This window comes from Aptenodytes patagonicus, chromosome Z (assembly GCF_965638725.1).
Source record: "Aptenodytes patagonicus chromosome Z, bAptPat1.pri.cur, whole genome shotgun sequence".
Taxonomy (NCBI): Eukaryota; Metazoa; Chordata; class Aves; order Sphenisciformes; family Spheniscidae; genus Aptenodytes; species Aptenodytes patagonicus.
In genome coordinates this window covers 31,503,513-31,518,631 of record NC_134982.1, presented here as the reverse complement: position 1 = coordinate 31,518,631, position 15,119 = coordinate 31,503,513, and the positions used below count along the sequence as shown (strand labels likewise).

At 39.3% G+C, this 15,119-nt stretch overlaps 1 protein-coding gene across 5 annotated transcripts in view; it reads left to right on the top strand.

The window, feature by feature from the left end:
• Positions 1-15,119, top strand: part of RFX3 (regulatory factor X3) — a 129,793-nt gene that overhangs the window by 52,483 nt on the left and 62,191 nt on the right. For 4 of the 5 annotated variants that reach the window (XM_076362733.1, XM_076362729.1, XM_076362734.1 and 1 more), the window contains exon 2: positions 11,869-11,993. In XM_076362733.1, the coding sequence (XP_076218848.1) occupies positions 11,877-11,993 (117 nt within the window). In that variant the 5' untranslated portion in view covers positions 11,869-11,876. Of the gene's footprint in view, positions 1-6,776; positions 6,833-11,868; positions 11,994-15,119 lie in introns of all 5 variants that reach the window. The other variant, XM_076362732.1, reaches the window with a different exon arrangement.

Below are 15,119 nucleotides of genomic sequence, written 5' to 3'. Positions count from 1 at the left end.
TTACTTTTAGCTGTTTAGCCATTCATTCTGTAGATGTTCCTAAATTTAAAGGAAATATTTTAATATTGGACCACTTTCCATCTCTTGAAAGCTCTAAATAGCTGGGCTTAGAGCCCTTTCAGAGCTTTCATCAGTTTTTATCCTTCTAAGTCCTCTTTACCATCTGTTTATAAATTCTAGTTTAGCAAATGGCATTGATGGGAACCTGAATCTGGTGTGGTGAGGTCATTAGTGGGTGAAACCTGTGTTTCTCTCTCTACTTGTACCATTCCTATTTCTTTATTTTGACTTCCCCCACCCCTACTCATAGGGGAACCCTGGATTGTCACCTGTCTCATCGTCTGTTTTTTTACTGCTGCTGAGGTGATGGGTAAAGGAAGAAAGTTAACAACACAGTCATTGGGACAATAATCCAGGCATGAAGTCTTTCCTTCTCTGCACCTGGTGAGGAAATGGCTAAGTGAAGCATTTGGAAGATGTCATAGCGCATTACTAATTTCATAACTTCGAAGCATGAAGTGTTAGGTGGCCTTTAGGGGTAATCGCAATATAAGTAATCAATAATAATAATGGCAGTTTATTTAATAACTGTCATAGTATATCTGCAGGTTAGTTATGACATGGGCTAAAGCTGAGCTGACTCTTCAGTGGTGCCCAGTGACAAGACAAGAGGCAACAAGCTCAGACTGAAACCCAGGAAGTTCCCTCTGCACATGAGCAAAGACTCTTTTACTGTGAGGGTGACCGAGGACGGGCACAGGTTGTCCAGAGAGGTTGTGGAGTCTCAATTCTTGGCTATATTCAAAAGCCATCTGGACATGGTCCTGGGCAGAAGGCTGTAGGTAGCCCTGCTTGAGCAGGTCCCTTCCAACCTCTGGGGCCATGCTGTGGTTCAGTGGAAATAACACAGGAAGCATTACAAACAGAAAATTTGTAACATGGAGGTAACACACAGAGAACAGAAACGATTTCCTATAAATATTGCTCATTCTGTTAATAAAGTAGATGTCTCCAGCTATAATGTTTTGACTTTTTCATTTTATGTTCTGATCTGTCGAGTGATGAAAACAAAACACCACCTGCATTTTCACATCAATTTTTCTCCCTTTGTTTCATTAGTATCAGGTTCACACTCTTGATGAAAGGAGTGCAGCACATTATCATATTAAGGGAAAAAAAACAACCCCAGAACTGACGTATGAAGCAAAATCTAAACCTACTTTCAGAACTGTAGAATTGACGCAGAAGTGACAAACTGTTTTGTACAGGTGGTGCTCCTGCTTTCACATTCTTCCTCAGAAAGCACTGGCTATAAGGCAAAGTGCCTTGAGTGGTGATCATCAGTGCTTGAAGTATTACATTAATGTCCTGTTCCCACCCTGCCCTGGACCAACAGGCAAAAACAAGGATAAAATTTCATAAAACTACATTTTGTTGTCAAGTATTTTGAAAGGTGTGAAGAAGTAGCATTATACATGTTAGACTTTGTAATTAATTCTGCTAATATCAGTGGTGCAGCGGAGTAAGATCTTGGCTCAAGATAGAAATTCCATTTGATATTGTAACTATCATTCTGCATAGAGTTATTTTTGGGAGATCGTGAACATGCTTATCCCAGACATGAAAATTATGTTATAATATTAAAGACAGGTGCCTTAGTATAGGAAAAGTACCCAAATACTATTTAAGGTAGATAACACTTGACTAACTGTGACTTAAAAGCCATACTATACTCAACTTAGCAGTGTAAACATTAAATGAGTACGCTAAACTTACATAAAAGTTCTGTATTTTATTTAATTCTTCTATCAAAACTTGTTTCTGGTTAAACACAACAAAATACCCATCCCAACAAGGAAGTTTCCTTGAACTTCATCCTAGTGAAGACTGTTTCCTAGAGACATTTTCATTTCTAAAAGAAACAAACTATAAAGTCAGATAGCTTGAATCCCTCTGTTGCTGCACTCCAGTCATATGAGCTATCCCACCACATCTCTGTGATCCCAACAAGATTATAGCCCTGCAGATGCACACAGGTCTCTAATTCCTCATGTTTATTCACCATGCTGTCTGTGAGCCCTTTGCGCACCCCTTGGTGTATTGAGCGCTTCAGAGAGGCACCTCAGTATACTGATTTCCCAGAGAGGGTCTGCATGGTTTCCTTACAAAGATGCCTTGTAGCCACTTCCTTGCTCACATGCAAATGCTTGAGGTGACCCTGCTTAAGCCTTATTTTGTTGATTATGTGTTCCCTTTCATTCACATCACCCCAGGCCCTTTGCTTGTCAATCCTGTCTACCACTCTTTCACAGGGCTGCTGGTAGCTCTTTCCCTCCCCACATCATTCCTGCTTTAAGTCCCTTCTTACCAAGTCAGCCATCCTGCTGGCAAAGATCCCTCTGCCCCACTTAGTGAAGTGGATCCCATCTCTCCTAAGCAGATGTTTTCCTCAAAGAGGGTCCTGTGGTCATAGAAACCAAAGCCCTGTTGCCAGCGCCAGTTCCACAACCAATTGTTGACACACAGTATCAATGCCCTCCTCCTCACACGCTTTCACCCAGGATGAAGGACAACATCACCTGGGCTTTTCCACTCATAGAATCTCCAGTGGACAAACTAATGCCTTAGAATAGCATAAATATAATTGTTTGATTTGCTAGTTTTGTTTCTTGTAACAGTTGTACTTGCTAGTCTTGTCACAACAAAAACTCTTCAGAAGTTTTGTTTTGTCCTCTTGTTTGTGAATGTAATCTTGTTGCTGATGTGTATTGATGTGTAGGGCTGATGTCTAATACTGATATGTTGTCCACCAAAAGTAAATACAATTTTGAAGTTTTTCCAGGTAAAATTAGTAGGCAGATCAAAGTGAGAGAGTCATGAAGGAGTCATTCAGCCTAAGCATCCATGTGCTGTCTGTGATCTGCTGAAAATATGGAATTTCACTATGATAATTGTTGACTAGTACTGTTCTTAGGTACTTAATAATCTGATTGTCAAGACACTGCTTTTTGATCTTAGAAATTTCTTTGAACGAGTTACTAAGAGTTACCACTGGCATTGGTCCCTTTCAGTGTGTATCTCTCTGTACTTCCCTCTTCTGTTACTCTGCTATTGTAGGGTTTTGCTATTGGAATTTTTATGTGAATCTAGAGAATCAGCTTATATACTTCATTCGGTGCCATTCAGTTAACTATTATACCTCCCATAAATCCATGAAAAGCTGAAAAAAGAGTAATGAAATTCATGTTGCTAACTGAAATATTTAGCAACTAGTCCTTATATCAGCAGAGTCCAGCAGCCTACTTTGGTATCCCTAAGACCCTTGGGAGAGAACAAACAATCAAGTAGTGTTTAGTAAGAAACTGGTATTCTAACATGAGAATACATTAGTATCTAAAATTATTTATAGTATTTTTTTTCCTGTGAATAGCATGTATAAACTGCTTTCTGTTTTATTGCTGACACATATAAATGGTTCCTTCGAATTCATAACAATGCTTGTTTGAAGGCAATTATTCATAAAATTTTTGTTTACACAAAAATTGAAAAGGAATGCTTATCTAAAACTCTAGTGTATTATTGAAATGCATTTCCATTTATACTATTGTTCAGGAACAATCATTCTGTATTACTTGTTGAAACTTGATGTTCTGAGAAGTTTTCCTTTATTGTGAAATACATTATGTTGCCAGAAATTCTTAATGAGTATATTGGTGATTCTTCATTATAAACAAAAAAGATCTTAAGATTAGCCTTTTATTCTGACCATTAAAAGCCTGCCATTACTGCATGTGATTATGAGATCTCGTTCACTTTACCTTCTGTGATGTTTTATGTAGCCTTCTAGAGGAGAAAAAAGAAATTTCCTGCTACACTTGAAAGTAAATTACAGGCTTTCATTTTCTGCATTTAATTAAAGCCTGCTACATTATTTGATCTAGACAATAAAGTATATGTAGCTGAACAAAACTTTGCAAACTCTGGTAGCTTAAAAAAGGTAAATTTAGTTCAGGATGAAGTAGTCCAGGAACAAAATAAACAGTAATCATTAATCTGACACATTTTAACAATCTCATGTGATAAGTAATTGATCAAGTTACACTCTTAAACCATTCAGTCTTGATATTTCAAGTCTAGAAAACAGAAGCATTCCAACTGAGAATTTGAGCGTATTAAAAAAATTCTTTAGGGAACCTTACAGACAACATGAAATTGCACAAAATATACAGGCAAGGGGTAATTTTCAGTATAGTAGCTTTGCTTGAGTTCTGCCCATTAGACTGAAGAAATACTAATCTTGTCACATTCAGCAGCTGGGCTTGGGCAGTATCTTTTTCCCACTTGGAGGGATTAATCAGCCTTCTTTCAGAATGTGGCCTGTTTAGCTTACATTCACATGATGCAACAAGTGCTGGCTATACAAAGCAAAACCATTAACAGGCGGGCGTGTCCAACTGCTTAATAAGCCAGAATAAAAAGAATCTTTGTCAAACATTCATCTGTTGCTTGTGATACACCTGACCATCCCATTAGGCAAGGATGACGTCTTTTCTACTTATATGAAGTATCAGTGACAAATGGAGAGACTTTATTTAGGTTATAAAAATGTGTTCATGTAACTGCTCAGTATTGATGCAGTGTAACCTCACTAACATGGTGCTAGAAAAACTTCTAGTGAATAGGCAGATGATAAAGGTTGACTGTCAAACATATTGTATGGCATCTACAAGGAAAAATCTATACTAAAGAATTGCATTTAGGATAGAGACTTAGAGCAGAATAATGGAAGCAACCTAAACACTTCTGAATGAATTGATATTAAGTCACTAGGTTTATTTCTGCTTAGGCAAAACTGATGACAAAGTTTATATTCCACAACTATGCTTTAGCTATCCTAGTTTACCTACTGATAAATCAGTCTATAGAGCAACCAGTTAAGCTGTCTTATCAGATTATTAATGAAAGTATTACGGGTTCTGAGGTAAAGAAGCACATCAGATTGTATGCTTAAATATAGGCTGTCACCAAATTGACAGTGTGGAGTTAAAATGGACTCAGTTGCCAAAACACTTTAATCAAAAACATATGTGCAGTTTACAAATTACATGGCTTCCCTGTCCTGTGGATGGGATAACGTAGTCTGAAGTTTGGTAGGTCAGTTTAGCAGTGCCAGCTATACAGTGGGCAGTCCTAGGCTGGGCCATGGGTTCCTCTGGGGTCTCTCCAGTTCTCTCTGGGTGTCCTCTTCCACCTAACCCTGTATTCTCTCTCACGTGTCCCGATATGTCTCTGGTCATCGTCACTTCCAGGACTGGGCAGACAATACCCGATTCTTGACTATCCCCATTCAGCATCCTTCAGTGCCTAACAGCAGACTGTCTGTCAGCTGTCACTGGCACTTGCAGTCTGCACATCTCAAAGCTTCTCCACAGTGACTGACAGCTGGTTTACAACCAAAGTATCCTCTCTTCTTATAATGAAGCTTCTCCGTTTTCCTAATGGGCTAATGCTAATGTCAGCCAGGCACAATCCATGACAACTGCTGCAAGGAAATGAACACATTATGTTCCTCACTTAGATGAGAGTACCCGGCTCTGGTTTCTTGAGCATCTTGAATTGCAGCTGTAATGATCAAGTATTGCCTGAGATGTGACATAGCAATTAACAGATATATGGCAATATGGAACAGTCTCTCACCAGTCAAAACTGTATTTTACTGTAGTAGTATTTCTCCTCCCTTGCAGTGATTGACATGTTTGTACACTGTAATCACGAAAGTAATATATAGTCAACTAAAGCTAAGGGCTGATATAAAATAATGACTTTTAATTCTTTTGAACTGTTTACTTTTGCTTCCCATTGGAGCTGCAGTATCATAAATAATCATTTGTTGGAATTGATGGCTTAAACTGACCCGTTTAATTGTGCTCTGAAACTGACTGGAAGTGCTTTTATAGCAGAGAGGTGGCTTAGGAAGTTACTCCATGTTTAGCTTTTGATTTCCATTATTCGGCCAGCTTGCCAATGTTTTTGTCTGGGTTACATATAAGAGTGAGTGCAGGCTTGCTCAGACAGGCTGACTCTTTTTTTTACTTCAATTTAGAAGGAATTTTCCAAGTCAAAGGTAATGGGCTGAGAAAAAAGTACAAATGATTAATGAGCTAAGGTGAAGGTACATCCCTAAGTCAGTAGACACATTCATCAGATTATTCTGATGCTTTTGAAAAATTTTAAATGCTTAATTGGCAGAACTGTTGTTTTGACCAAACAGCACTGTGCCTACACTACACATTTTTTCTTCTTCTCTTTATTTTTCAATATTTATGCATAAAGCATTGCCCAATGACTTCTATGTATAATTGTAGAAAATAGCAATTACAAAAAGAGATTGTTTTGTTAGTAATTTCAGTATAAAGAAATTAGCCTTTGTTAAATAATAGTTGGCTTTGCTTTCTAAATAGGAAGAATATTTATTAAAATCTCTGACTTCCTTAAGTGAAAGATCATTTACAAGTCAGTTAAATGTATTTTGAAGTTCATCGTTTCCCTTAAAAGCCAACCGGAAATTGCATTTCTTCCTTTAAGAATGTTGATCTTTTTACAGCTTAGGTTCTTTTTTGTTAGCAGTGACTTCATGTTGCACGAGGACTGAGTAAAACATGAACTACGCATATTTAGAAAATGGTTACAGTGTTTAAGTATAAAACTAAAAGACCCAACTCATTAGTATTCCATTAGGAATGTTGCCATTGCCGATGTCATTTGTTATGTTTTAGAAACCCCAGAAAGTACTTGGCGTCCTGTTGTGCTGTGCTGCGACTCTCTTCAAAAGGTATAATAGTCACTGTTATGGTTATTTCCATATATATGTTTAGGCATATGTATATAAAGCATAAGTTCCCTTTTTGCCTTTATTTGCAAAAAATAGTTTTCTAAATTTCTGACTCAGTTTATTTAAGCTCATACATTTACATTGTGGAGGAGTCTGGTCTAGTGCACTTAAGGATGTCTTATATTGCACAATGTCTTGTTAATTTATCTGCAGAAACTTTAAGATGATTGCATATTGGAAAGTAAAGAAAATTTTCTTTCTGCATGTTATTACTGGAAGTTAAATGTTCTCGTTAATATTGGAATTAAGGGAAAAACTATTGGTTTTCAGTTAGGGTGGACTGAAACTGGAACTGTGGCACTGATTTTAGCGTTAAATAACTTTATTCTGGGTTTTAGACAGCATTTTCTGTAGGCAAAAAAAGGTATGAAATTTTCTATTTTACAGTAAACATAGAATCACAGAACCATAGAATAGTTTGGGTTGGAAGGGACCTTTAAAGGTCATCTAGTCCAACCCCCCCTGCAATGAGCAGGGACATCTTCAACTAGATCAGGTTGCTTGGAGCCCCGTCCAACCTGACCTTGAATGTTTCCAGGGATGGGGCATCCACCACCTCTCTGGGCAACCTGTTCCAGTGTCTCACCACCCTCATCATAAAAAATTTCTTCCTTACATCTAGTCTGAATCTACCCTCTTTCAGTTTAAAACCATTCCCCCTTGTCCTATCACAACAGGCCCTACTAAAAAGTCTGTCCCCATCTTTCTTCTAAGCCCCCTTTAAGTATTGATAGGCCGCAGTAAGGTCTCCCCAAAGCCTTCTCTTCACCAGGCTGAACAACCCCAACTCTCTCAGCCTCTCTCCATAGGAGAGGTGTTCCATCCCCCTGATCATTTTTGTGGCCCTCCTCTGGACCCACTTGAGCAGGCCCATGTCTTTCCTGTGCTGAGGATTCCAGAGTTGGATTTAGTACTCTAGGTGGGGTCTCACCAGAGCAGAGTAGAGGGGCAGAATCACCTCCCTCGACCTGGCCACGCTTCTTTTGATGCAGCCCAGGATACTGTTGGCTTTCTGGGCTGCGAGCGCACACTGCTGGCTCATGCCCAGCTTTTCATCCACCAGTACCCCCAAGTCCTTCTCAGCAGGGCTGCTCTCAATCCCTTCAGCTCCCAGCCTGTATTGATACCGGGGGTTGCCCCGACCCAGGTACAGGACCTTCCACTTGGACTTGTTGAACCTCATGAGGTTCACATGGGCCCCCTTCTCGAGCTTGTCCAGGTCCCTCTGGATGGCATCCCGTCCCTCTGGCATGTCGACCGCACCACTCAGCTTGGTGTCATCTGCAACCTTGCTGAGGGTGCACTCGATCCCACTGCCTTTGTCATTAATGAAGATATTAAACAGTACTGGGCCCAACACGGACCCCTTAGGGACACCTGGTCTCCATCTGGACATTGAGCCATTGACCACTACCCTCTGGATGCGACCATCCAGCCAATTCCTTATCCACCGAATGATCCACCCATCAAATCCATACCTCTCGAGTTTAGAGAGAAGGATATTGTGGGGGACCGTGTCAAAGGCCTTACAGAGGTCCAGATAGGCGACATCTGTAGCCCTTCCTGTGTCCACTGATGTAGTCACTGCATCATAGAAGGCTACTAGGTTGGTCAGGCAAGTGAAGCCATGCTGGCTGTCTCGAACCACCTCCCTGTCCTCCAGGAGGATCTGTTCCATGACCTTCCCAGGCACAGAGGTGAGGCTGACAGGTCGGTAGTGCCCAGGGTCCTCCTTTCTACCCTTTAAAAAATGGGTGCAATGTTCCCCTTTTACCAGTCACTGGGGACTTCACCTGACTGCCGTGACTTTTCAAATATCATGGAGAGTGGCTTGGCAACTACATCAGCCAATTCCCTCAGGACTCTGGGACGCATCTTGTCGGGTCCCATAGACTTATGTATGTTCAGGTTCCTCAGGTGGTCTCGCACCTGATCTTCTCTTACAGTGGGAGGGACATTGCTCCCCCAATCCCTGACTTGCGGTCCATGCACACGAGAGGTGTGGGAAGAGAGGTTGCCAGTGAAGACTGAGGCAAAAATTTGTTGAGTACCTCAGCCTTCTCCTCCTTCCTTGTTACCAGTATGCCAGTTGTGTTCATCAGCAGGGGTGTGCTTTCTTTGACCTTCCTTTTCTGGCTGACATACCTATAGAAGCCCTTATTATTCCTTGCGTCCCTTGCCAAGTTCAGCTCCAGCCACGCCTTGGTCTTCCTGATCCCACCCCTACACAAACGGGCAGCATCCCTATATTCTTCCCAGCATACCTGTCCCTGCTTCCACTGCCTGTGCATTTCCTTCTTGCCCTTTAGTTTGACCAGCAGGTCTTGACTCATCTGTGCCAGTCTCTTGCCTTCCTTTCCAGATTTCTTACACCTGGGGATTGAGAGCTCTTGCGCTCTATGGAAAGCGTCCTTAAAGATCTGCCAGCTCTGTTTTGCTCCCTTGTCCCTGAGGACAGTTTCCCAGGGATCCTATTGACTTACTCCTTGAACAGATGGAAGTTTGCCTTCCTAAAATTCAGGGTCCTGACTTTAACTCTTCGCCTGACCCATATCCCTCAGGACTGCGAACTGCGCCAGTGCGTGATCGCTGCAGCCCAGGCTGCCTCCAATCTTGACGTCACTGATTACCTCACTTGCGTTGGTGACCAACAGATCCAGTATCGCATGGTAGGGCTGTCTATTACCTGGCTTAAGAAGTTATCCTCAATGCATTCCAGGAGTCTCCTGGATTGCCTACAGCTCACTGTGCTACTTTTCTGGCAGGTGTCGGGGTGGTTGAAGTCCCCCAGCAGGACAAGAGCCTGCGAGTGTGATGCCTCCTGTAGCTGGAGTAAGAAGGCTTCGTCAGTAGGCTCCCCTTGATCAGGCGGCCTGTTGTAGATGCGAATCACAAGGTTCCCTTTGTTGCCTCGGTCTCTTATTTCATGCCCATAAGCTTTCAACCTGTTCATGGCTATTCTTCAGAGACAGCTCTTCACAACCTATCCATGTCTTGACGTAGAGGGCAACCCCTCTGCCCCTTCTTCCTTGCCTGTCCCTTCTAAACAGCCTATAGCCTTTGATAGCCGCACTCCAGTCATGGGATTCACCCCACCAACTCTCAGTAATGGCAACTAGGTCATAGTTTTCTAGCAGCACGGTGGCTTCCAAGTCCTCCATATTTATCCTGTGGACACCCATTTTCATTGTTAGGATTTTTAACATTTCAATAGTCATCTGTGAAGTTCTATTCCTTTTTTCTTTTTATTTTGTATCCTGATTTTTGTCAGACATGCTGGAAAGTAGAGGGTTCAGTCAACATGATAACTCTGAGAGTCTGTTGATGAATCTCAAATAGATTTGATCAACAATTTATCAGTCTTTCTGAATATTTCAGAAGAAGCAGTTAAATCTGTCAGGTACCATAAGCATGGTTCCATGGAGTTTAAACCAATGATGGTCCCAGTTGGCAAGATCCTGCCTCTAACCCCTGTCCCCATCCCAAATTTTTATACATGTTTCCTGCTTTGCACTGACTACATTTGAATGCAAGGCGAGTCAGAGGTAGTTGGAGGGAGGGACTGCAGAAACCCAGCTTTAAATCAGCTTAAACTGCTGTGGAACCCAGCCTTGAAAGGAAGGTCTCTTGTTGCAGCTGGTTCAGTTGTCGAGCAAGAAGAACATTGAATTTTCTGAGAGGCTCTGAGGTCTTTTTGGTACAGTAATGAATTTCTCCTACCTTATATTGGTATGCCCGTGAATAGACACATTTTTTATTATGATTTTGTCTCAAAAAATATTGTAGGGTTTTTTTTGGGGGGAGGTTGTTATTTGTTGAGGCGGGGGGAGGGGGATTAAAATCTAGTTTCTTCTCTGTCAGCCACCTGGGTCTGTTCAGTTAAACTAAAAAAATCACCTGGATAGGGCGTTCTAAGTATTTGTAGATTTTTTCATATAAACCTCTTTACGCATGTTAGTGACTTTGGTCCTCAGGTTGCCAAAGTATTCTGTAGCTAATATAGATTAATAGGGATTAAGGGCAGTAAAATTTTTAGATCACAGAACATTTGGTTTACAGACTAGAAGTTTGTATTTGTTTACTGTAATTCTTCACAGAAGCATACAGTCTTCTGTTTTGAAGGTACCAGATGAAGAACCACCTGCCTCATCTGGTTATTTTCACTGGTTAATCATCCACTGCTTAAAAGAAATTTAAAAAAAAAAAAAAAAGGTCTAATTCCTGATTTTGAATTAATTTTGGTTTGCCACCCAGTCAATTGTATTGTCATTTCTGCTGTGCAACATCGAGGAATCCTGCAGTTCCCAGTCTATGTTTCCTGCGAAGGCATAAGTCATCCTCGGTTGTCTTTCTGATAAGTGTTCTTTTGTAAGGCATTTTCCTTGATTCTCGAACCATTTCTGTATTCTATCCAAGTTTCTATTGTTCCCTTTAAATGTCAGAACCACAATGTTAGGCACTTTTCTACCACATGTATGAATTTGTATATGGTTTTAGTGTTGAAAAGTTTATTCTCAGATTTTAACTACAGTGGTTGCTTTAATGCTTTCTACTGAAGAAGGTTATTTGAGTTGCTTTTTCACTGTGACTCATTAACTGCTTTTCAGAGTTTGCCTTCCGGATTACAGCCCTTCATTCTGTGGCCTGCTAGAAGTTTGACTTTGAATGTATAGAGTTTTTAGTGTAATTCAGTAAGCCAGAGAAAAAACAGTTTTGAATGATGACCAGTTATTTACAAGCTGAGAGAAGATTTGCTGCTGATTTTTCTGAGTTATTCCTGAAGTGACAAAACTCAGAGAAGCGATATATGTTTCTGCACGTGTAAATAAAAGATATTTTGAATATAAATGAGATTGGTATTAGCTAATTTTAAGATCCAAATAGAGATATGTGACAAATTAGTGTGCTAATATAAGTGACCAAATAAAAAAATTAATGCACTAACCTTTTAATTTTTACATCTTAATTTTATTCAGAGATCACGATGCAGACGTCAGAGGCTGGGTCGGATACAGGTTCAACTGTGACTTTACAGACATCTGTGGCTGGCCAGGCAGCAGTGCCCACACAGGTAGTACAGCAAGTACCAGTTCAGCAACAGGTAGGTGGCTGTTAGTTTTGGGAAGATTAAAAAAAAAAAAAAATTCAGGAAGGATATGATTCAGGAATGATTTTGTACAAGGCTGCTAAATGAACTCTCTTGTTCTGCTTTTATCAATTTTATTTTGCTGGAATTAAGATAGCCAGAGAAAGGCAAGCTGTTTTCAGGATCTGTTCCTTAACTAGAGCATCTGACAAGCACCAGTAGTACACATACATGATTCTAACTGTAGGTTATTATGGAATTCATGTAATAGCTCATAGGCATTTACTTTAATTTATGTTACTGAATATTTACATTTTTTCCTTTAAATAATGAATAATGAATATGTTTCTGATATTATTGGCTGTATCATTTCTCCTTTCATTTGGATGTCCAAGTAAGTGCAATACAAATGTAAAAATTATAAGCACTGTCCTTTGCATCTCTAGGCTTGACTCCCTGCAGATCTTTGTACAATGTCATTAAAGTATTTGTAGTGTGACAATAGGTGATACATGATGTGCATTTGCCAGGGAAGTAAGACAACTTTCTAGTAGCCAGCACAGTGCATACCTCTGTTACATGAGATGGTCACTCACCTATGCAGCATTCACAAGCTTTGGAAGGAGTGGTGGCTGAAGAAAATAGGGAGGAAAAAAGGAAAAAGTATGGAGGTAGAAAACAGGGACTGAATGTGAAAGCCATGACAGCTGTCCAAGACTTTTCCAGAATACACAGAAATTAGCTGTCCATGTGACAGGTGCTCTGGGTGACATCTGATGTTGTTTTTCATCAAAAACTGACTTCACAGTTTCAGAATCAATAATATGAGAACCGGACATAGTTTATTAAATAGTGTAATATTGTTTCTGTGCCCATGGAGCACTTTGCCCTAAATTAAATTCTTCAGCATTTGTTAAGTTTAGTTCTAAAATTCCAGGTGATGCATTTTTATGTATATTTTACACAGTCTCATACATTTCACTAGCGTTTTTTTCTTGATGTACAGACTCAATTTATAATGCCTCATAGTTCCATTACTATAGTTTCTTCTTATATCTTCATGCATCTTTCAGGATGCAAGCTTGTTTTTAAAAAAACTGATTCAGAAAAGCATTGAATTTGGACTTACAAAATTTTATTTAAATGCTTGTCTTTGTGTATTTGCTCAGAATTCACCACTAGTGAATCAAGAATTGTTTGAAATATTTTCTCCTGAGTTCAGACTTAAATAGCTCTCTCTCTCTTTACTTGAATGTTGATTAGGATAGAAGCTTTTGGATACTATGTTAGGTTTTAATTGAAGCTTCCATGATGCTTGAACTTAGCTAACCTTTCTAGGAGATTTTGTCTGGTTAACTCTTTTATAAGGTTTGTGAAGTGCAAAACTTTTTTTCTTTACGAAATACGATCTCGATAATTTGTCTGATTTTTTTTTTTTTAAATGTTCTCTCATGGTGCCAGATGTTTAATATATGTAGTTTATGTGATTTGTTCTTTGTTATTCCTGTGTTTCAGCTTTTCAGATAAAAGATGGCAATTTGGTAGTGCTACACAGTTGCTTGTTTTAAGCAAATAGGATATACATATGATGGTCTAATATTACATACTGAATTTTATCCATGTGAAGTACTGATCAGTGTGAGGGATTGAAGATTGGTAACCAGCTAGTGGCATATAGGATACTTTATAGTATTGTAGTTCTAATAATTGGATTGATTGAACTGTAAGGATAGGATCTTCTATGCATTTCTCTTCTATTTTTGTCACAAGCAAATGAAGAATGAGCAGGGCTTTGGTGTTTATAAACTTTGCTTGTGCAAAGTTTCTGCCTCCCTGGAAACTTCTAGGATAGAATTGGCTCCTTATTTTCCCACATAAATAATACATTAATCTTTGTCACTGACTGTGTGTATCTTTTCTGAAGTTATTCCAGTTGTCCTGTATTAATGTAATACTCATGTCAAAACACAGAAGCCCAGGAGTAGATTGTTTTTTTTCTTGCTTGATTATACCTTAATGAGAACAGGAAACTGATTTTTTTTTTTTTTTTGTGCTATCTGAGTACGTAAACTGTCCCTGATCAACTTTAGCTGTGTCTCCTTTAGTACTGCTGCTTCTGAGTATTCCCTTTCATTGAATACTCCATCATTATTTTGGATTATTTTTCCCTGTGGGGATATTAGATTATATTTTTCCAGTTGACTCTTAACACTGACCGTAGGAATCAGCATAATGTTTCAGAAAGGAAAGCTAAGGGATCAACCCAGCCAAGGAAGAGGATTTTCTTCAAAATTTTGGAGGGATTGAAGATGCAACAAGAATGTTGGGAAATCCAATGCAAACAGTGTTGCAGTGATTAAAACACAGTACGTGTGAGAGATTTGTGTAGAGAGAGAGAGGATAGATTACGGAAGTGGATGTGTGGTGAAGGAGAAAAGGAAGAGTGAAGATGTGAATGTGATATGCCAGCAGGAAATGTGATGAAGAATGTGGGTGGGATAGGTAATTTCAATTGTAGGGTTAAAAAAAAAAAAAAGGAATATCAAACATTGAAACAATCACTGTGTTGAGGAAATTGTAGGTGTGATCTGCCCTGAGAAATTATCTGTGTGTAGGTCACATTTGCCTAAAGGTAATACCGAATTTATGTACATTTGATAGGAATGGGCCAATTTGCCTAAAGAAAATCAGGAGAAAGAGTGCTAATTTCATAAAGTCATTCTTTTGATGGCAGTGGGGGGGCTTATTTCTGCACATTCAAAGTTACCAACGTTGAAAGTTGGAGGGAAGGTTTTAGGTGCATAGTATATAAGATATGCTTTTGGGTTTTTTTCTGTGGTTTATGAGATATACTCAATAATGTCAGCTGTATCCAAACTATGTGTGAATATTCACATTTGGATTATATTCTCTTGTGAATATAATTTACTAAAACAATAGGGCACTTCTTTAATTTTTTTAAATTCAAAGATACTGTAACATAAGTGTCTGTGTATATGCAACAATTTGGCATAAGCTGAAACTTCTGTATTATATTTACAGTAATTTATTAGTACTTTTTAGTGAATAATGCCATTTTAGATGAATAATGCCATTTTAGATGAATTTGTTTCTAATTAGTATTAAAGCAGTGTATAGTAT